The sequence below is a fragment of the Myxine glutinosa genome, chromosome 11, assembly GCF_964187855.1.
Source record: "Myxine glutinosa chromosome 11, kmMyxGlut1.1, whole genome shotgun sequence".
Lineage (NCBI taxonomy): Eukaryota > Metazoa > Chordata > Myxini > Myxiniformes > Myxinidae > Myxine > Myxine glutinosa.
The window spans coordinates 74,758,294-74,781,966 of NC_136271.1; the positions used below are offsets into that span (position 1 = coordinate 74,758,294).

Sequence of the window (23,673 nt, forward strand, 5' to 3'; positions counted from 1 at the left end):
CCCAGTGTTTGGCTTCCCACCCAACTGTCAAAGCTACTCCTGGCTCCATTGAAAAGCGTGTTATTCACAATATCTTGTGTAATTAGAGATGATGCGCCAAGCACATCTTGAACCGCAGCTCTCAAACTATCCATCTTTATTGTTATTATTATTATTATTTGCTAAAATATAATCCCACGTGTTCCACCTTCCATGTCATGTACCATTATTGACTGACCAGTAACGATCAAAGCCATTTGCCTTTTAGTGCCCGAACGTGAACAAACCCTTGAGCGGGGTCGCGTTTGGTCAAAAGCACCGGATGGACGAGCACACGTGTGAGTAAGTACACGTTATCAGGGCAGGTGCGTGCGGCATCGCATGCTTGTGACCGGGTCATGGGATTAGCATGCCAGCTGGCGTGTTTATACCACGCCTGTGCCAAAAGGGCCGCAGGCTACCAACACCAATCCTTGCCTGACATGTCACATGAGAACACCTGACACTCTGCCTTTTATTTAGAGTACAAAGAATATTCGAGCATGACAGTGGGAGGATCAGGGAGGCTGTAAATGTCACACAAAAAGGTACAAAGTGTTTTTGTATGTATATATATATATATATATATATTGAATGGTGCTGCTGTGGACTTGCAGGTGTATAAACCCAGAACAAGTATGAACTTGCTGCAACTATTAGAGCGTAGACTTCACATCGGCCTTACAAATGTGTGGTGTCTCTATGCGGCAGTGAGCAGTTCTTCATGTGTTCTGGAGTCTAACACGTCCTTAGCCAAAAACCTTCTGTAGTCTTTAGCTGAGAAGTGGTAAATGTTTATAACTTGGTAAACGAAAATAAGGTGTTTGGTCAAATGTATGGAAGGGAAATTTCTCATGAGGCTTATTAACTTAGCAGTGTATGAGCTCTGCTGTAAAAACCACAGTTGACTACTTCCCTCTTGAGGCCTTCGTGTGTTACTGCAGTTTACGTAGTAAAGTGCCAACAAGAAGTATCAAACAATTCCTTCATTTTTCAGCTAATCGCCCATTGATGCTTATTTCCTGAACGAGTTATTATTGGTTGATTTAGAGGGGGATTCTCATTCCACATTCACCACAAGACTGTAGTTTATCAACTTCGCCAGTCTTGATTGTCGATGAACTGTTTGATTGTACGAGTTCGATCTCAGTGCAGTTCCGTCCGGGAGTGCTGCAGAGTGGAGCACGTCGTCCTTTGGATCGGGTTTGTATTTATATTTGCTTTTAAGATTCCTTGTCCCATTTGCGAGCAGGTTTTGTAAGTGATTGGTAATACCAGAGTCCACCTTGCAGGTGAAAGCCACTCATTTCCCTCATGCTTGATGACTGGGCCACTCATTGTTGAGTGGTGCTTGAGTGATGACTAGGCCACTCATTCTTGATGACTGGGCCACTCATTGTTGAGTAGAGCTTGAGTGATGACTGGGCCACTCATTCTTGATGACTCAGCCACTCATTGTTGAGTGGTGCTTGAGTGATTGGGACACTCATTCTTGATGACTGGGCCACTCATTGTTGAGTGGTGCTTGAGTGATGACTGGGCTACTCATTATTGATGACTGGGCCACTCATTCTTGAGTGGTGCTTGAGTGATGACTGGACCACTCACTTTCACTGGGCCACTCATTCTTGAGGAATGCTGGAAGTAACTTTGGAAAGAAGAAACAGAATGTAATTTATGTATACAGAGCTCTTGTAAGCAAAGCATACAATATGCACTCGAAAGATGCTCTTTCTCACATTTAATTCTGCGGATATATGATTATTTGTGTTGACTCGTCATGATTATTTATTTATTTTTCCCAACTTGCAAAAGAACGTTGAACGGAAGTGACATCATGGCACACATGCACGAATATGTCTGCATAGCCCCTGCTTCACACCATCCGTGAGGCTTCTCTGCGGTTTCGTGTTAAAGCGTTGCAATGTATTGTTGTTTTTATTATACACGGTGTAAATAACTTGCTTCTTGAAAGCACACCGGAGAATGCGCTATGTTGCATAATATTCTGCTAAAAATGTCAAAACTTATTAAGGTGTGGGTGAAATCGAAGCGGATTCAGGATTCTGCCGCTTTCTGATAGAAGGATAGGTGGTTAACCGATGACTTTCGTTTTCAGTCCTCACACTTCATCCTTGGGTTCCTAAGGTATGATGTCATTTTTAAATCCGTAACCTCTTGCATCCCTTTCTCTATTTTCCATCACTTCCTTAGGGGGACCAGAAATTGCATTGGCAGACCACTGTGCCTGTTGAACAACGATTGCTGGACAGAGCTTCAGCTGCAAAGGACAGCGGTATCGGAAGCGATAGCATGGGACTGCAAATAGTTCAAGTGGAACATGGCAAAGGAAAGAGCCGCCACCGACTAGCTTGCGTCACACGCCAGTCATCGGTCATCAAGAACCAACAGCGTCAGCCATTTGAAATTTTTCTCACTGCCGGCCGCATTTCCCTCATGACCTACACTGTCGTCTCAGGTGGCTTAACTAAGGCGGCATTATTGGATCCGTCATGCCATGAAATCCCTGCCGGTATGGATTCCGGTGAGGAAAATGTACAGGTACAGGCCACGAATGCCTCAGAGACCCCAAGCAAAATTGGACGCCACAGTGAGGTCTATGCAGTTGCTTCAGAGAGCTCTTCAAGCGATGGGAATTCGACACGCAGTGCGGTTTTCCCCGGGTCTTGTGAAGGATCCACGTTCCCTCTACCCTCAAACTCGTTTTCGAACTTGATTCCCAATGATCCGGGGATACCACTCTGCCGGCCACACAGTTCGGTGCATGCACCTTCCCGTGGTTTGACCCGCAATACCCTGGGTCCCACCGTGGTGAGGCAGATGGGCCGGAAAGGTGGCGATGGCACACAGCGGCTGGAGCCTTTCTTCTACCTGCTCCTGCAACAGCCATCGTTGCTTCTCAGTTGTCAGCGGCGTACACAGAAGTTTGATGTTTCGTGCTTTGACGTCTGCCTGAAGGCTTCCAGGCCTGACTACACTGTGCTCGGTGATTTATGAACCTTTCCTTAACTCTGATTTTGGAGCATCGATGTGTTATCCATTTGTGATGTTGTAGTTTTGTCCGGTCAGTCTGATAGTTACTCGCTTGTGTTTTGTAGATCCAGGTAAAGTGTTACCTGAGCCAGAGGACTACGGTGTATTTTGGCTGCAAAGCACGGCTGGTGAGACGGATTCTCGTACAGGTGTTCCCCCAGCGTTCTTCTCTCTTCGGGTGCAAGACTTTCTCAACGGGCCTGGTACACTGACCATATTGAAGCACACTGCACCTAAATCAAAGCTTGCATGGTTTTGTTCATGTATGTTCCTATCCAGCTTATCACGACACACTAAAGATTAAGAGCATTACTTCAGTCTGTCTTGGTTTAAGTTCACTAACGAAGGCTCAGGTGTATGAAGTTTCTAAGTTGCAATCAGTGCCTTCATAAACTGCCAATTATATCAATGAATGACATTGAATGAACTTGCCTTTCTACATTTTGTTCCTGCATATTGAAAAGAAGAAGAGTGAGTGGGGAAGGAGTAGGGTTGGGGGGTCGTTGGGAGAACAAATGAGAACAAATATCAAAGATTTCATAAAATTTTGCATATGTAAAATGTAAAAATATGTAGTTTCATTTTTGTTTTCGGTTAATTAAACATCATATGCTGTACATTGAGGGAGTCCATTTGTACCTCTTAATCGAGCCATGTTCTGGCCTGTTCTTTCAAATCGGACATCCAAGAAACACTGTTTCTTATGTTGCGCTTTTATCATCGGATATTTATATAAGTGAATATCCATATATGGAGATACTTTTTCAGGAGAGGTGGAGGTGTGAGATGGGATGTAATGCTGACCACACAATCCTCACTATTCCATGGCCACCCTGAGATGCATTATCAGTAGTCTTGCTGTCTTTGTATTCCTTGCGCAGCCGGAGTGCAGCTGGAGACGGGCCGTCCTTGGCGCGTGAGTCCAAGTCCACGCAAACTGGAGCAGCTAACTCGGTGGATGTGTCAATTTCGTGCACCATTGCCCCGAGATACAGCTGGGAGGCAACGGAGCGTCGAAGCCCAGGGAGCAAGTCTGTGGCTGCCCAGGGCATTGGCGAGCATTCGACGAGTCTCGATCAAAACACGCCAAGTGGTGGTAGCGGGCTCCTGTGACCACCCTGAATCGCCGGGCCTGACCTTGTCTGTACAAGCCTTGACGTGTGACCTCGATGTCAAGAGAGATGCCAACCACGGTGAGGATGGAGTTGCTTCTTTGTATCATTGAGCTGCCAAGCAATGCGTGGGCAGTGTGTTGTATTACCGCAATTTCTAAAAGTGCATGTCCGTGTCTTAAGAAAAATGAATATCCATAATATCCTCTTTTTTTTTTTCCAAACATGTTCTCGTTTTGTTTGTCGTGGAGGAGCCATGGGTTTCCAGACTTTTAATGGCCGTGTGGTGCATGTCTACATCTTGGACATGGATAGAGACATTGGTTCTTTGATCAAATTCGATTTTGCTCTCACTGCCAGAGCTAACTCAGCGGTTGACACAATCCTGGCCGATGCTCGGTTTCACAAAGTTCAGCTCTTGAGTAATTGCGTGTGCACCGCCAACTCCAGACTTCTACGCACATGTTATAGTAACGCTCTAGGCTGTGGACTGTGTAGTTGCATATACGTCCTACAACATAACCAAACATAGTTTTCCAACAAATCGTCTCGTTTCAAGAACTTTTGGCTGAACTTGCCAAGGAAATAAACCAATGAAGTGTGATGAACATGAGAATGTTTGAGACACTCAGACGAGATACCGACCTATACATGTAATGTTTGGTTTCCTCGCCATCGTCATAATTATGCTCCAAGCACGGTTTTAATAACTCTTTCGTTTTACCTCTGATTTTAAGCTTGCTCCTTTTAATGTTGACATTATTGTTCCTTTTTGTGAGGTCTTTTCGTTTGAATTTAATGAAGCGACTGGTGAGTGGTTGATGCACTAATGGTTCACACCACACAGGCAGCCATTAATAATCTACCTGCTCCTCAACCTCCATGTCATCCTCTCCAATCTCCCTCCTCCCTCTCATCCCACCCTCCTTCCCTTCTCCATCCCACCAACCTTCTTTCTCCTCTTTTTTTTTTTTTTTTTTTTTTTTGTATACAAGATCGTGGCTCGTGCAAGAGCGAACATTAATCACACAGAAAGACAAACAGACACACAAAACAAATAACATCGGGAGCGGTAGACAAGATGGGGAGAGAGGGGGAAGGACACAAACACAACATTTGAGAGCAGGGACCGAGAGACATGGAGACATCGAGAGAACTGTGGGAGGGAGAGGGCTTTGGGGGGAAGGCATGGGAAGGGGGGGGGGGCTGGGAGAGGTATAAAACATATGGACACTGCCAAGACTTCCAGGAAAGAAGTTGGAATTTCAAACAAGGTGGATCTGGGGTGAATTAGTGGGGGTAGAAAAGATCAAGGTTTTGGATGGGGGAAGATAAGAGATGGTGGTGAACAGCTGTTTTGAAGACCTGGAGGGAGGAGTGTGAATTCCTCCTCTTTCACCTCTTGCTCTCCCTCCCCTCTCCTCTATCACACCTTGTTTCTCCTCCTCCACATATTTTGCCCCTTCCTCATATTTCTCCCCTTTCTCCTCATTTTTTTCTCTCCGCTTCTTTTTCCTCCTTATCTTCCTCCTCCTTCTCCACCCCTCCCCTGCCTTCTTCTCTCCATTTCCCCTCCCCCCAACCATCTCCCTCCTCCGATCCCATCCTCCTTCCCTTCGACACCCCAACCTGACATTCTTTATTCTCTATCCTCTTCCTCCTTGTGGGTTGACTCAGCTTGTCATCCTTCTGAGTTCAGCAAATTGAGTACCAAGTCACTGGTAATTCCCTGTGTGTCGCAAGAGGCGACTAACAGGGTTGGCGGCAGGAAGCGCATCCGGCCATAAAACATTGCTTCAAAAAGGGGACCACAGTGTCCAAAAAAAGGCGAACCCCTTCCCTGCGGGGAAAAATGGCCTCTAAAAGGTGGTTCTCTTCCTCTTCGTATTTCTCCTCTTCCTCCTCGTATTACTCCTCTTCCTCTTCATATTTCTCATTTTCCTCGTTCTTGTCTTCTTTTTCCTATTCTTCTTTCCCATCTTCCTCCTACCCCCCCTAATCCCCCACTTCCTCCTTATTTTAAAGGTTAAAGTGTTTTTTACCCAACCTGCTTGCTTTGTTATGACTTATTTTGTGCGGTAGTGAATTTGGCATCACCCAAAACAAGAGTTGCAAATTAGGTTGGGCATTTAATATAGCACGTGATGTCCACGGCACTATAAAGCTGAGAGCAACATCACCGCAGTGTAATTGAAAAACGCAAACATCTAACGCCATTTCAATGCACGGTGGTATGCGCGCCCATCGTGCAGCTGATAAAGTAGTGTGAACCAGTCACGTTCAGCTGGCAAACGGACTATTAGTAACTCGGACCAAAGAGAAAGTGGTTTGCCAATCGACGCAGCTGTGAACACAAATGCTTGCTGATGGACAAACGAAATACAATTAGGCTTGTCAAGCCTGATCCTCGTCACTCGGTAGCTAAAAACCAGAATTGTTTGCTGCACCTCAATCGCGAGCCCGCTGTGATGTACACCACCGGTCTCAGACACCGACAAGGAATGAAGGCTTTGCAGGTGCTGGACACATTGCACCATCGCAGACCGTTGCTTTGATTGAGAAATCTTACAATAATGGGATTTGCACTTTGGAGAGTACGGGCGATTGATCAAAAGGAATACTGCGATTCAAAACGTTTGGAAGCTCTTTTTGTTTGTGTCTATTTGCTTTGATTTTTCTCCAGTGATGAACATTTTGTCAGGCAGTATTTCTCCTGATATAAACTTCTCATGAGATTCTCAATGCATTTTCAAGAGATCTCTTCTTTTTTTTTTGACCCATCTGTCAGTCAGTCACTCCATAAACACTTGCAGCAGATTCTCCGAAACTGCTGATGAGATTGTGACAAAATTTGCCACAAATTATATTTGGTATGTCGCAACTCCAGTTTGTTCACGGCATGAAAAGGTCGAGGTCTATGGGGGGGTCTACCAGGGGTTAAAGTGGATGCAGGTTTGCCCCCACTCCCTCAAAAAATAGGAATTTGCTTTTTCCTCTGAAACTACACACAATTTTGATGAAACTTGACCACAACCTTCATCATCTGGGATGTACCCAAAGTTTGTTCATGCATTTAAAAAAATCGAGGTCTACGAGGGGGGTTGCCCCCCAAAATATGTATTTGCTCTCTCCTCCGAAACTACACGCGCAATTTTGATGAAATTTGATCACAGCCTTCATCACCCGTGATGTACCAGTGTCTGTTCACATGTTTTTGTCTATTTGTTTGAAGTCTTATGATTACATTATAATGATTCTACATGCTGCCCTGTCTTCTAGCAACCATTAAAATTTGTTTTAAATACCGTGAGTCGGAATTGTACCCTGCCTTATTCTACCAGGTGAGCACCCAGGTGTATTATGGTATATTTTTGTGAAGGTTCTACGGTGTGATATTGAGTGCAGCTTTTCTCGCCTCTGCTGGTTCTTTCCCACTGGCTCAGGAACCGTTATTCCTACAGTATTCTGAATGTCTATAAAACGTGCTGAACAGGTGCCTTGTATTACACAGACTGAAAGCTAGTAACATCAAAGGCCACCCCGGTAATTTGAACACAACCTTTGCCATGCTTGGAGCCACTCACAAAAACGGAATTCTTTGCCTTGGAGCATTTTGCTTCGTGCGTTTTGTCATTCCTCCCAAAATAGCGGAATGTGTTCTGAAGTGTTCCACATAACACAGATTATGCATCTGTGTTTGATTTGTTGCACAAACATTCTTAGGTGCTTTTAATCCTGCGTTAAACTGTATACAGTGTTCACGAACATCGCTGGTGAATGCGATGCGTTGGAATCGGCTTTTTGCACATCCCTGTGCATCACATCCTGTTGTTTTCTACCATAGGGATGGCATAGAAGGAAACGATGGATAACATTTGTTAATGCAGTCCTTTAGCTTGTGACACCTTAATTGTGCAAGATCTTCACGGGTGATGGAATGATCTATTTAACTAGGTATCGTTCTTTTTATTCCAAGAAACATCTTCGTTCTTAAATTGCACATTTATCATCGGACATTTTTTTTTCTTCCAAATTTCCAGTTTATCCTTCCTGAGTGTTTGCTTATGTATCCATCTTGTCCACCCCATCCATCCTCCCCTACCCCTCATTCTTCCCCACACCCATTATTTGTCCAAGTCTCCCTCTATTTTGTCCTTCAATCCCTGCTGTTTGTGTTTCCCCTCTCTCTGCTGTTCCTTTTGTTCTGTTGCGTCCTGATCCGTTCAGTCTTCTAGCTCTTCCACGAGCTTTGACTTTGTAAACAAATACTTTTTTGTGTTTCGTTCTCATGGAGGATGTTGTGTGTATATATTACTGTGTATATATATATTACTTGTAGGACAAGGACATTAGGAGAAAAGATTCTACTTTTACTTTAAATACAAGGACAATCTGAGATAATGGATGAATGGACGTGTATGGTATATGGGATGTGAATCCTTGGCATCCCAGAATACATAAAGTGCCTTCAGAAAGTATTCACACCCCTTGACTTTTTCACATTTTGTTGCATTATAGCCTGAATTTAAAATGCGTGAAATTGAGATTTTTAAAATCACTTATCGACACATAATGCCCCATAATGGCAAAGTGAAATTTGCTTTTTAGAATTTTTGACAAATAAAATAAAATTAAAAGCTGAAATGTCTTGAGTCAATTTGCTATGGCATTTCAAATACATCCAATTTCCTTTGATCATCCTTGGGATGTCTCTACAACTTGATTGGTGTCCACCTATGGCCAATTCAATTGATTGGACAATTATTTAGAAAGAAACACACTTTTCTATATAAGGTCCGACAGTTGGCAGTGCATGTCAGAGCAGTAACTCCACCATGAGGTCCAAGTAACTGTCCGTAGAACTCCGAGATAGAATAGTGAGGAGGCATATATCTGGGGAAGGGTACAAAACAATTTATAGTGTTGAAAGTTCCCAAGAGTACAGTGAGCTCCATCATTTCTAGGAAATGAAAAGAATATGGAATTATCCAGACTCTTCCTAGAGCTGGCCATCTGACCAAACTGAGCAACCGGGCAAGAAGCACCTTGGTCGGGGAGGTGACCGAGAATCCAATGACCACTCTGACAGAACTACAGAGTTCCTTGACTGAGATAGGAGAACCTTCCGGAAGTACAACGGTCTCTGCAGCACTTCACAAATTTGGGCTTTATGGTAGAGTGGCCATATGGAAGCCACTCTTGAGAAATAGGCATACGACAACACGCCTGGAGTTTGGAAAAAGGCACGTGAAAGACTGAGAGCATGAGGCAAAAGATTGTGTGGTCTGATGAGATGAAAATTGGAACACTTTGGTCTGAATGCAAAGCACTACGTCTGGTAGAAACCGAGCACAGCTCATCACCCATCTAACACCATCCTTACCGTGAAGCATCAAGGTGGCAGCATTATGCTATGGGGATGCTTTTCAACGGCAGGGACGCTTTTCTGCGGCAGGGACTGGGAGACTTGAAAGGATGGAGAGAACAATGAATGGAGCCAAATCCAGGCAAATCCTTGAGGAGAACCTGCGTCAGAGTGCAAAAGACCTTAGACTGCAGCAAAGACTTGCATTAGAAGAGCACAACGACCCCAATCATACAGCCAAATCAACACTAGAATGGATTCAGAACAAGAACGTTGAGTGTCCTTGAGTGGCCCAGCCTAAGCCAAGACTTGAATCCCATTGAAAATCTGTGGAAAGACTTGAAGATTGCTGTTCACTGACGCTCCCCTTCCAACTTGACAGAACTTGAGCAAATCTGCAAGGAAGAATGAGAGAAACTCCCCAAATCCAGATGTGCAAAGCTCATACACGCATACCCAGGAAGACTCGAAGCTGTACTCACTGCCAAATGTGCTTCTACAAAGTATTGACTCAGGGCTGAATACTTGTACAAGTTATATATTGCTGTATTTAATTTTCAACAACTTCTTCAAAATTTGTAAAAATATATTTCACTTGGTCATTGTGGGGTATTTTGTACAGCTTGGTGACAAAAAATTGAAATTTAATCCATTTTAAATGCAGGCTGTAACACAACAAAATGTGAAAAAGTCAAGGGGTGTGAATACTTTCTGAAGGCACTGTATTATCTTTTTTGACTTGATTGAGGTGTATGGAACATGTTTCTGTTCATAAAATGGAAATATATTACAATATTAACCTGAAGCAGCATTACCATAAGTAATGATGTTTTAAATTGAGAGCAGTAAGTTGCAAGAGCCAACTTGATAATCATTTGTTATATCATTGTGCTGCAGACCTTCTGGAGGTTATTGACACACAGGTGGACCTCATAGATGCGGTGGTGCAGACGCATCTGCTCGATCGCACGCAGGTTTTCTGTGGACCATGCCGTGTCCGTACGACTGTGGAAGCTCGATGGTGCAAGCATAGTGGTGCCCCTCAGTGTGTGGCGTTGACACCAAAGCTCTTGCTGTATATCAACACTGGGCTTCTGCAGGTCCTCGCGTTGAACGTTTTTGACATTCTTTAAGTTTAAAATGCTGAGCTTACACGCTTCCACCTCGGGGTTGTGTTTGCAGAGAGCTCATGTATGCTCTCAGTTTGACTTCAACATACAATGATTTTCACCACCAAGCTGTTCAACTCCTCAATTGTTTTTAAATTACTGCATTTACACACTGTGCAGAGACTATTCGTCAATTTGTTTTCTTACGATTGTTTGTTTGTTGACAGGTGTTTTGTGGACAAGAGCAAGTCAGGTGTATTCACTTGTTGCATTATCTTCTGAAAGACAACAGTAGCAGTTCTCACGGGCCCACTACCACGGACTCTCGTCCTTCAAGTCGAGCGCCCACTCCACTAAGCAGCAGAGGTACCACAAGTTTGGCACCTGACTCTCAGGTTTCTCCAACTTACCTTGACCAAGAAGCCATTATATCAGCCACTCCACCTTCCCTGAGCCAAGATCTTTCTGGCTCCACTACTTCCACATTCTCCAAATGCCATTCATTTAAACCTGAGGCCTACAGTCTGCAACAGAGCATTGATGATTTGCGTATGGGACTTTTCCAGTACATCCCAAACATAGGTAATGGAGAAGTTGCTCTATGTTAATTGACATCAACATTCGTGTCATTGTTTCATTGTTTGTACGTTGTCCGCATCCCAATAAATTTGAAAAAATCTGGACGTATGTGGCCTTTTGTAGATGGCAAAGGCCTATTGCCAAACGACCAGGAGGTTGTGTTTACAAGCGAGTCTGAGGATAGACCTGCCACAATGCTGTGGCGTTACAGCGAGCCACGCATGCTCACTTATGTGCACATCGCACCCGTACCATTCAACACGACAGAGGACCTGGAACTGAGCACCGCTGACCTGGGAGATGTTCTGCAGGTGAGGATAGTTGACTTCCTCAAGGACCTCCAACTTCTTCTCACCACTGTGATGAGCATGTTGTTAGAGCTGCTTTGGGGCTTAAGCAGAACAAGCAAAGCTCTTTCTGTAAAGTATTTTATATGAGGATAATGTTTCTAAAGCAAACACTGCAACCACGTGTACTACCTCCGAACTAATGGTTGATATCTGACCTTCAGCCAATGAGAATTGGCAGTTGAGGAAAGTTATGTTCTTATATCGCTGGATCATTTTTCCTTTCACACCTAAGCTTATTTTCATCAAAATAATGTAAAGTGTGTCATTTTGATTTTTGTAGTTGTTGGTTCTTGTAGTTCCCACTTTGTTAAATATTCGGAGTTTCCTCGAGTCACACTCCTCTCATAGCGCCTCATCAAAAGGAATGTTGTGTCTTGCTTCTGCTTCTTAATGCCCCTATACAATAACCATCTGTGATGCAGGTGCCTTGCAGCCTTGAGTATTTTGATGAGCTGAAACAGAGGTTTGTACCCTGCAAAGAGTTCAGCTTGTCTGAGAGTCGTGAATGCGAGCTCCTACTGCCTTCACCTTTTGACTCGCAGGCCTCCTGGGAGCACATCGTCACGGCTCAACTGTGGCGTGTTGTGCTGAACATTGGCTCAGAGGGGCTTGATGAACATAGGTGAGAGCTGGAGGACCCCTGTGTGATGACCCTGAGTATGTTACTTAGATGTAGAATGAAGAACTAGTCTTGCTGGTGAAAGCTAGCGTCGACACCAGCATACCTAAATCAACCTGTTGATCCTGTTGATCTCATCCGTAATGTTACTTTTATACTCTGGTCTGTCCACAAGTTGTTTACAGGTTCATGAATTTACTTGACTTAAAACACCCGCTCCCTATGGGAGTGGCCGGGAGTGTTATGTTATTATTGTTGATATTAATATTATTATTATTAGGCCCCCTTACAGAGGGTACTTTGGAACCAGAGGATACTATTACTATAGGTGTGCTCTCCGTCTGTCTGTCCATCCATCTGTCCATCCCACCTGTGGTTTTCTGCACTCTTTAACATATTGGCGTTTCACCAATTTTTCACAGAGTTATGCCCTTTATCGATTCAGAAAATATCAAATTTTAGATTCAGAAAAGAAAATAAGACATTATATATACTGGTGTGGATGAATACAGAGGCATGGGCTTTTAACTGAGGATAATGACCTGACTTAACTTGAGTCGCTGTGTTGTCATGATTTACACCATTCATGATATAAAACATTTCTTTTGTACAAATTTATTTGTAATATTGGTGATATTATTTATTTGTATCTTTAAAAGGTCCAAGTGGTCTAAATCTCTAAATGGTCAAGTGTCCAAGCAGGTCTAATGTGTCTAGAGTGTCTTACTGGTCTTTGGGGTCTCATGGGTCTTTGAGGTCTTTAATGGTATTCGGGGTCTTTCTGGCTTTTGGATCCTCTGGGTCTTTTGGGTCCTCGAAGTCTTTTAGGTCTTTAAGACTCTTCAGGGTTTTTTTTAGTCTTTTGGGTATTTTAGATCTTCGGGGTCTTTGAGTGTTTTTTGTGACTTAAGGGTTTTAGGGGACTTAAAGGGTCTTCAGACTCTAAGGGGTCTCAGCAGTCTAAAGAGTCGAAAGGTATCTTCCAAAAGTACTTCGGTAATAGACAGGATGCCACCGGCATTCAAACAGTACGTAATTAATAGATATTGTCGTGTGACTACCTTGTGTGGTGAACACCGTAGGGTAGCACAGATGACCAAACGAGCTGTTACTCCGCGGCGTTCAATCAAATGGCGGATAATATGCATGGGGAAGCAAGAGGGAAGGGGAACCGGAGCCTTACCTGAACGGCTTCCACCCCGGCAGCCTTCACCCTGTAATAATAACTCGAACAAAACGGAATTAAAATGTACAAAAATAAACAGGTTTATTAAAGAAAATGCCGGTAACAAAGAAACGCATAAACTAAATTCCTAACTTGAGGGACCCCCCACACCAGACCCAAACATGGACAAAGGGAATTATAATTATGTAAAAATAAAAGGTGTAATTTTAATTGCACTTAGCTCACTCGACTGGTGCGTCTCGTCAAGACTCATCAAGGCCCCGAGTGCGCAGTTTGGGCGCGGCTCTGGTGTTGGCGGGAAATCCGCTCGCTCCCGCGCTGCTAGGCCTCAGAACGCCCTCGTTCACTAGGCCGTGCCCGCTGGCGTGAAACAGGCTTTCCGCATGAATCGAATGGGCCGCGTGCAGCCCACTCTTCCACACCGTGCATGACCACCAGCAAGATGTCCCAACACGGCCGCTCGTGACGGCACCCAAATCAGAAGGGGCAAGCAAAAGCGGCAACAACTACCCTTCGCTTTCGTCCCCAGAATGACAAGGCACATGAGAGGGAAACGTCGGTCAGAGCGAGGAGCCAAGGAGATGAGAGGAGAATGTCCGCTCAGAGCGAGAAGCCAAGAAGAAGCGAGAGAAAATGTCCACCAGCGCGTTTCTTTATCGTCCAGGCTCTGACGTCATCTGGGGTGTTTCGCCAATCAGCAAGTCGCTCCCCACCAGTCCTTCCCTGAAATCAAAACCCCGCCCAATCACGGCTACTCGGGGCATGGCCTCGGCCTGCCCAACCTGTGTGCTTCCCAAGTCAGAGTTGTCTGCGGTAGGGCTTGATGCATGACTTCCGGTTAGCTTTTTAATTAATGAGTTTAAATGTGGGTGATTGCGTGGCTTGGCTATGTGTCTATGGTGTGGTGCCAAAAGGGACATATGAAATAAATTACAGAGGTAACGACATACAAGTGATAATTACCCATAATCCCTGAGCTAATTGACATACCCCACTCCTCGTAATGGGGACGAAGATACAAACTTAACCCGACACTCCGGTCTAATACAAAGTCCCTACATCGAGATGGTTCTTCTTCCTCATGACAATCGGAGAACACTAATCTATACATTCTACCTGGTTCTAAGGTAATCACTGCCTAACCCCTACAAACGTAACAATATATAGTCACACGGCTTCACCGCCTCGCCGCTTCATGGACCGTTTTCGGTTTTATACATACATTACCAGTCAAAAGTTTAGGTACGCCCAACATTTTTTGATATTTTACTGTTTAATGTGCAAAATGAACATTCGATGTGAACAAAACTCTTACCAAAGATATATCTGCTTATCTACTGATAATTATATATTGTGCTTCAATGCGTCTTTCTTGTGCAAAATGTAGGTTTAAAGCAATTTTTGGAAATAGCTTCACATATAACATGATAGCTTGATAAATTGCACAGGCAATGGGATAAATCATTCATGCGCAACGACTTATTTAAGCACCTTTAATAGCTAAAGATCATTACACCCCAGCGAGGGGCCGGCCTGGAGGCTTAGCACGTTGAGACGGCTTGGTCAGACCGGATAAGCATTGAATACCTTTAGGACATTGGGTTTCCTCCAATAGTGTTAAACAACAGTAGCGACTGTTTCAAAAGGTAATCATACGTTGAACGGAATTGACTGAGTAGTTTGTGGTTATAATCATTTTTACTTTCTGTCGGTGTGCCCCACTAAATGCCACGATAAACTATTTATGCACCTTAACTCATCACCCTCAAAAGGCTGGGGGGAAGGAATGGGGGTCTGGCCTTATCTAAAGTTGACACTTTGTGATTAACTCGATCTACTCAGGGCAATTTGGCATGGGTACCAAAATGTTACTGATAAAAGGCAGCACGGCCTAGATGCTTCATAACATAACCGACAATAAAACGGCTCACACGACAATGCATCTTATGAACTGTACAGGATGTCTTTCTTACCTGTGACATTGACGTGCAGCATTTTAACCTGAGACTTTTAACTTCTTCCTATTTCTTTCCCCTTTTCAGCATGGAGGAAGAGACCGTTTCTCAAGGCAGCTGTGATCCCTTAGTCTCAGCATTGGCTCTGGCAGCCTGTATGCGCGTGGACTCTTGTTTCTCGCCCTGCTTTGTTCCTGCCCTTGAGATGTCCATCCGGTGTGACTGCCTGCAGCTGAAGATTGTCCACCACATGGATTGCTTGGGTTCTGGTGAGCAATCCCTGCTGATTTTACCATAGTCATTATTGCACTCAGATGTGTGACATCATCAGTCGCACCTTTTGATGTATTTACTGTTGAAACACTTATTTCGTTTAAATCGGTAATAAAGATTCTCTCATCACTGTATTGTGTGTACCACTCATACGTATTAATGTGCACACTCCTTTTATATAAATATAATTCTCCAACCTCCTTTCTTCCCCCACTCGCTTTCCCCCACCACACCCTCCTGTTCCTGGAAAGTAGCTCAACCATTGATTCTGCAGCCCTTCACTTTCCAAGGGAAAGGTCCACCTGATCATGAATTTCTGACCCTGTCGCTGGCATGTGGTGGTCTGGTGTTCCGCCACTGGACGGGTAGTAGAGCGCATGTGGATGCCCAGCTTTCGGGCACGTTGAGTTCACAGATCCTTGAGTATCGAAACCTTACGATGAGTTCATTTGTCAAGCCCGTGGGACTGCACGGTCATCTCGCCTGGGATCAGACTGTCGATGGCGAGTCGGACAGCTCTGGAAGCGTGTGGGGACAGGTGGCTTTGGATGCGGTTGAACTGCAGTTGGGCCAGTGCTCTTTGCATACGTTGGAGCTGGCGGCACGAGCCTGGCTACAGGTATGCAATTCCATTGTACGAGTCACACTATATGCTTTGAGCTTAGCTTAGTCCAGGATGTTTCCCCAATGATTAAAGCTCTCTCTCAAACATTATCTTTGGTGTTTTGTACCTGACTGGTATTATAATCTGTAGTTTGTCACAAATACTTATAGCATCGAGAATTTTACATACCTGAATTCTCCTGATCTGAATACCTGAAATGCTGATTTTTACTTCAATTTACAAAGTTTTCTTTGTTATTAAAATGATGTGGGATTGGTGGTTGCAGCATTAATGTGAAGTCTTTTCCAACGGAAATTCGAGATCATACGAGTAGTCCGATTGGTGCTCTAGTTATCTAGTGCATGGGTCGAAACGGTCTTCACCGATCTTGAAATATACTTCATGAGTTTTGAAGGGTGGTTATTTTGAATTTAAATAACACATGAACCCTAATGCTTAACCTCAACACCTCTCCTGTTTGTCTTTCCTGCCATCGATAAATTCTTCCTTTCTGCACCATAGCATGGAGCTCTTTCTGCAAATTGCCTTCCGTTGTCCATTTTATGTCCCATGTCCCTCTGTGGTCTGCCAGATCGAAGCACCCAGTGCTGAACAGCTAATATTCAGCCATTTTGTGATCTGCAACGACACCCAGGAGACATTATGTCTCGGGCAGGTGGACACAGACGAAAACGTGTTGCTTTGCAGTCGGGAAATGCTTCAGTACTGTTGGCGTTCGCACAAGGTGGCACAGGTATGGAGGCGGGGAATCCTGTCACGTGACTCCACCCCCACCACCTGCTACTTCGTATAACACAACACCATTCGGCTTCCGTTAAAAGCATGATGCTGAACCAATTTTGTGTTCCAAAGATGATTGTCATGCCATGATGAAGGTGGGAGTTCAATGGTGATTTATTTTGATTCAACCTTTGTTTGTGAATTATAAAGTAAATGATGAAAACTCCATTTTGGCGCTCATAGGATGGTGGCAATACGAGATATTATTTGCACAATCATTCGTTCGTCTGCCCGCGCAGCGGGAAGCGAGGTTTTGCACGTGTGTGTGTGTGTGTGTGTGTGTGTGTGTGTGTGTGTGTGTGTGTGTGTGTGTGTGTGTGTGTGTCTGTGTGTGTGTGTGTGTGTGTGTGTGTGTGTGTGTGTGTGTGTGTGTGTGTGTGTGTGTGTGTGTGTGTGTTCGCGCGTGCGTGCGCGCAATCTTTGTGTCTTTTCAGGCCATACGCTTTTTACTATTTGAGCTTTTCTCATCAATTTTTTTGATGAGAACCTTTATTATGAGAATATGGAGAAAAAAAGTAAATAAAATTTTAGCTGTTGTTTTCATCAAGTTAAATTTGTGTAAAAAAAAATGGATGCGGATGGGCTTTGCACTTTGGGAAGCTTTATTCTTGGTGATGCTTTGTTTTACAAAATGCACTGCAATTTTTACACATTGGTTTTACAGCACATAGGTGACTCTGTGTGTACAGCTTTGTTGTTCCCCGTGTGCTTCGGGAATGAAAAAGTGGTTGCCATGGTGCATCATGCTTCACCTCCTTAATGGAAACGGATTTTTAATTTTACTGCATTTTGTTACGAGTGTCCCTCAAATTTAACTCTGTATATGGTGTTCCAAAAAGACCCGGACAACTTTGGTTGTTAATATATATATATATACACAAAGAATTAAGTTAAGCACCCCCCCCGTTTTTTTACAACCTCGCACATTACAAGTTTGTTGTCGTCAAAACAGTGTAATATACCCATGATATTGCTATATTTTCTGGAGAAGTGATATTATGGTCACATAAAAACATAACAATCATGCCGTTTTCAATATTTTATTCTGAATAATTTAAGGTGAAATTTTTTGGGAATTTTAGGCATATTTTCACCTCAATTTAAGTATGGAGCTATAGGTCCATCACGGACAGTGTGGATGACGTTTATGTTTTCTAACGTACAGTCATTGTTCTGAGAAGACCTCTAGCGATCTTTGCGTCAATAACGTGTGTAGGACCCACGTGATCGGATCACTGACTCAACCCTACGTCTCATAGACCCTGTAAGCCGTCGTATGCGTTGCTGTGGCAGGTTGAACCCCCTCGAGCACGTTTGGGACATGTTGGGACGACAAATTGCGAAGATGGTCCCTCCAATAGCCAATCTGGATGAATTGGAACGTGCATTACATCGGGAATGGAACAACCTGCCACAGCAACGCATACGACGGCTTACAGGGTCTATGAGACGTAGGGTTGAGTCAGTGATCCGATCACGTGGGTCCTACACACGTTATTGACGCAAAGATCGCTAGAGGTCTTCTCAGAACAATGACTGTACGTTAGAAAACATAAACGTCATCCACACTGTCCGTGATGGACCTATAGCTCCATACTTAAATTGAGGTGAAAATATGCCTAAAATTCCCAAAAAATTTCACCTTAAATTATTCAGAATAAAATATTGAAAACGGCATGATTGTTATGTTTTTATGTGACCATAATATCACTTCTCCAGAAAATATAGCAATATCATGGGTATATTACACTGTTTTGACGACAACAAACTTGTAATGTGCGAGGTTGTAAAAAAACGGGGGGGGGTGCTTAACTTAATTCTTTGTGTATATATCCACAACTGAAACAACAATACCCTTCGTTTATGTGATACAGAAACTCGTAATGTTTTGTGCACACTATCAATACACTGCAATATGAGCTCCGTTTGTCGCGGGCTGGACATCAAGGCAGTACACGAGTTCTTGCCATATTCAGCTCAGCATGTTTTTGTCCAGTGCACATGCAGCTGTGATCCAAGAACGAAGATCCTGCAGGTTTTCCACATTGGTGTTGTAGACAATATCTTTGACAAACCCCCGCAGAAAAAATCAATGGGGGTTATGTCTGGTGACCGTGGGGGCCAGGCGGTTGATCCATCTCGGCTAATCAAGCGATCTGGAAATTTTTCATTCAGGACGGTGCGAATGACTAAGGCCTAATGAGGGGACCGCCACCCTGATGAAAAATGATATCGGGTTGCAGGTCTTCAATCTGTGGGAAAGCGAATCCTTCCAACATGTTCATGTAAATTGTTGAGGTCACTGTATCCTCCGCAAAGAAAACCGACCCACCAAGCGGTCATGGAAAAGGCCACAGCCACACCACACATCGACCTTTGGACTGTCATCACATATGTGTTCAATGACCTAGTGGGGGTTTTCAGCACCCCAGATCCTCACATTGTGCCGGTTGACCTTTCCCGATACTTCGTCTGTGAACATGACCATTTCAGGTAATCTTTGTCATCCTCTATGCGACTGAGCATTTCCAAGGCAAACACCTTGTGTTTAGGTTGGAGTTCCTGCAGAATCTGCACCTTATTGGCATAAAGCTTCAGTCTTTTATGGAAAATCCTGTATACAGTGGTGGTTGGTAGTCCCAGTTCTCTGGATGCACGTCGGATTGATTTTCTGGGACTTTGTTGAAATGATTCAAACACTCGTTCAACGTCTGCTGCACTTGTGCTTGGCCGACCGTTACTTTTCTGTTTCTGACAACTTCCAGTTTCCTTAAACCTCTTGTACCACTCTCTGATACTAGTCCACGATGGCAGATTCCTTCCATACTTTCTAGGGAAATTACCCTGAAATTTCGTGTCAGATCCCTTATCGATGAACCATTCGATGCACTGAGCCTTCTCCTGTGAAGTCGCCATTTTATTTTACATTAAACCCACCAGACCTGAAAATAAAGAAAACTTTGAGTTTCTGTATCATATAAACCAAAGGTATCGTTGTATCATTTATGATACTAAATATATTAACAACCAAAGTTGTCCAGGTCTTTTTGGAACATCCTGTATCATTGATGATGAAACATATATACCTTTCTTTCCAAGGTATTCTCTATCCAAGGACTCTTTTTTTATCAGTCAAAATGAGATCCTCCACTTGTTTAAGATATTTGTTTAATAACGTGGTCAGTCTTACAATATGTTGTTCATGCTCTACATTTTCCTCCTCACCATTAAATGATCTGCACCCGTCAATTACAAATGTCCTTGACAGGCAAAGATTACCATACTGTGCACCCAATCCTCTAAGTGTTATGGGTTTGGTGTTTTGGTTGTCCAGATATTTTGTAATGATTCTCTGTCATACCCTTGCCCCCATATTGGTCTCCAGCACATCTATCTATAATTCCAGTAATCTCTGTACGTTTGTACGTTTGTCTGTGACCGCTGTTTCTCGACAACCACGGGTCCGATATACTTTTAACTTGCCAGGTATATTGCTGGGGACCCGAGGATGTGCCTTTTCAAGGTTTCATATTAATCGGACAATTACTTACCGAGCTATGTCCAAAAAACGATTCAACCAATCAGAGAGCAGCGAACTATCGCGTGTGCCGAACGTGGCGGACACACTCTGCCTCGGATGGCACATTTGAGAGCGTATTCATTTATTTCACGTTTGCAAACTATGTTGGCGTTAAACTATGTTTTAAAACTAATAAAAACGAATTTGCGATTCATTCGCTTTCCTGCGCGTTTGTGCACGCGATGGCGATTTCTTTACCAAACTCCGGAAGCCGTTCGCTTTGGACCAAACCATTTCATGTAAATAGATGGGGGGGATTGTCACCGTACTCGCAAGCCGTTCGCTTTGGACCAAACCATTGCATGTAAATAGAGGGGGGGGATTGTCACCGTACTCGCAAGCCGTTCGCTTTGGACCAAACCATTTCATGTAAATAGAGGGGGGGGGGGATATAATTTTAGATATAGATATAGTACGGGCAATGCCCTAGTACTATTAAAGTAGGAAACGCAACATTTTGGGGTATTAGTTATCAACACTAGAAAGCAAACATTTCTCAAATTATCAATCCACATCCATCACTGTGCCTTTTCTAAGAGTCATTGTCGTGTTTTGGTCACACTCGTATTTTTAACATGCGTATTTCTGTTACAGCTGCTGCACATATGCATCGAAGGCTGGGGGAACTGGCGATGGTCGGATCCATTCAGCTTGGACACCCCTGGCACTTTACTTCGGAACATTTCCAATAAAGGCCGTGTAGCTTCCCTCATCATCAGCGTGATATCTCTCGGGGGTCTCCAAAAACAGGTATGGCATCTCAGTGTTTTTGATTACCGATTCAAACAAGGATAATGTCGAAAGCTGCAAAAACGACTCAATATACCAACCACAGAGAAGCATTCTATGAAACTTGCAACATTCGATTGAAACGACACCAGGATTAGAATATTATTTCATTCTAATATTTTTCGTCATCAAGTATAATGCGTAGAGATAGAGTAAACCATATCTCTCCCTGGAGGTTCATCATCTCACCTTGATCACCTCACTCTAAAGAATAGAGGAATAACTTTTTTTTAGGTCATTTCATCTCGATTCTCGAAGAGATTAACTTATAAAATGGGTCGTGATGTTCGTATGTATGTCCGTCCGTCCATTAACTTTTTGCCATTTTTGCTACTCCTCCCTTATAACCCTTACCCCCTGAAACTTGGGATCTCTACTTGTCCCTTATTTACCAACCGATTGCTCCGAAAACCCGATACAGCCCTTCTACTTGATGTTCCGCACGATCGCTTGGTCTTAGATATTTCGTTTTCTTATTTTTAGAATTTGTATCATTGGGTTCCCAGGGAGCTCCCAGTGTGAGGGGAGGGGGAGGGAGGGAGGGGGGGAAGGAAGTTTGGTGGTTTCCCCAAATCAGCAGAGGTCTGAACTACAACCTCAAGAGATGACCCACTCGGGGGTAGAGGGGCTATTTTATTACTTACAGGAGATCTTTATGTGCACCTGACATATTGAGCACTTAACTCCAATCATAATCCAGCATGGTGATTGCAAGCCACAAGTCCTATCTTTTGATTGGAGTGTAATGCTCAGCATGCCAGGCCATTCATTTCAATCAAGCAGTTCATATATTTGTAATGTTTTCCGACAAGAGCGAAACTCGTGCAAGGAGATTGAGGGTATGAACTGCCAGTAGAGCAAATGTTGTACACAATGAGTAAAGGAATGAATGAATTGGGAGAGAGAGAGAGAGAGAGAGAGAGAGAGAGAGAGAGAGAGAGAGAGAGAGAGAGAGAGAGAGAGAGAGAGAGAAAGAGAAAGAGAAAGAGAAAGGGAAAGAGAAAGAGAAAGAGAAAGAGAAAGAGAAAGAGAAAGAGAAAGAAAAAAAAAAGAGAGAGAAAATGAGAAAACTGCAATTAAGAGGGTTTGGTCTGGGAGGTTTCATGGGGGGGGGGGGGGGGGGGGGGAATTATAATTGCGGGTAAGGATGGAGTTTGATATGACCTGGTGGTGCAGTCTGCTTTTAAGGCCATGGAGGGAAGAGTGAGATAGTCCTTTGGTGTGTTCCGCCGGTGGCATTATCTTTTTGGGTTGTCTGTCATCCATGATAGGTTTTCATTACCGCAATAACTTCATAATGGTTGAAGGGATCTTCATCAACCTTGTTGCAGGTTTGTATAATGGTGTAAAGATGAATGATTACATTATGGGGTCAATAAGTCAAAGGTCAGAGGTCCCGTAAGGTAGACGTTATGTTACCGAGCTAACTTGGGAACCAGTGATGGATTTTGACCAAACTTGTTTTATGTGTACAGTATATTATGACACAAAGATGAACTGATTAGATTTCCGCAGCAAAGGTCAAAGATCAGAGTCTGTAATAGGTTTTTGTTACCGCGATAACTTAAGAGTGACTGGAGGGAACGTGGTACAAGTATGTATAATGATGTAAAGATAAATGGATTACATAATTGGGGCAAGAGGTCAGAGGTCATGACAGGTAAAAATGTGATACTTGAGAACAGCTGAACGGATTTCAATCAAACCTGGTACAAATATAATGTTGCAGTAATGTGTGCGGAAGCACATCAGTCGACAGCGCAACATCGTATAGTGTCGCTCAAGTTTTTTATTAAGTTTATTTTCATACTATTAAGCGTGACCCGGGGTTTTAAATATGTCTTTGCAGATCATCATCAAGGGTAGGCAAGTCATTTGCAGTTATTTGGATGTACCGGTGCAGCTCGGTTTATCCCAAAGTTATATTGGGCTTGACGGGAAGCCAATCACTTGTGAGTTCACTGCAGTGATTCCAGCGAATGAAATGCTTCCTTCATATGTCATGGAAAACACTGAGCTTTCAGCCATTCGTATTAAGATTGAGAACTCTGACTGGTCAGAGTCAATCTATCCAACCTCAAGTAGTTTGGAACAGAGCACAGTGTTAAAGGTAAGTACTCGTAGTTTCTCAGCTTTCAGAAAGTATTGTAATTAAGTATGGTGATGACAAAAGATTTCCCTTACAGCGCATAATCAATAAAATCGAGAGCATTTTAATCATTATTGTTTCCATAGGTTTCCTGCAGTGAAGGAATCAGTCTGCAGGCATGGTGTTCACT

The 23,673-nt window shown here is 43.6% G+C and overlaps 1 protein-coding gene across 1 annotated transcript in view; it reads left to right on the forward strand.

The window, feature by feature from the left end:
- VPS13B (vacuolar protein sorting 13 homolog B) overlaps positions 1 to 23,673 on the forward strand; it is a gene marked incomplete in the record, with an annotated part of 603,006 nt that overhangs the window by 481,370 nt on the left and 97,963 nt on the right. The window contains 13 exon segments of the mRNA XM_078786778.1: positions 2,233 to 3,025; positions 3,138 to 3,275; positions 3,954 to 4,265; positions 10,447 to 10,649; positions 10,886 to 11,240; positions 11,361 to 11,548; positions 12,010 to 12,209; positions 15,435 to 15,616; positions 15,875 to 16,239; positions 16,817 to 16,978; positions 21,200 to 21,355; positions 23,244 to 23,504; positions 23,630 to 23,673. Coding sequence (XP_078642904.1) covers positions 2,233 to 3,025; positions 3,138 to 3,275; positions 3,954 to 4,265; positions 10,447 to 10,649; positions 10,886 to 11,240; positions 11,361 to 11,548; positions 12,010 to 12,209; positions 15,435 to 15,616; positions 15,875 to 16,239; positions 16,817 to 16,978; positions 21,200 to 21,355; positions 23,244 to 23,504; positions 23,630 to 23,673 — 3,359 coding nt within the window.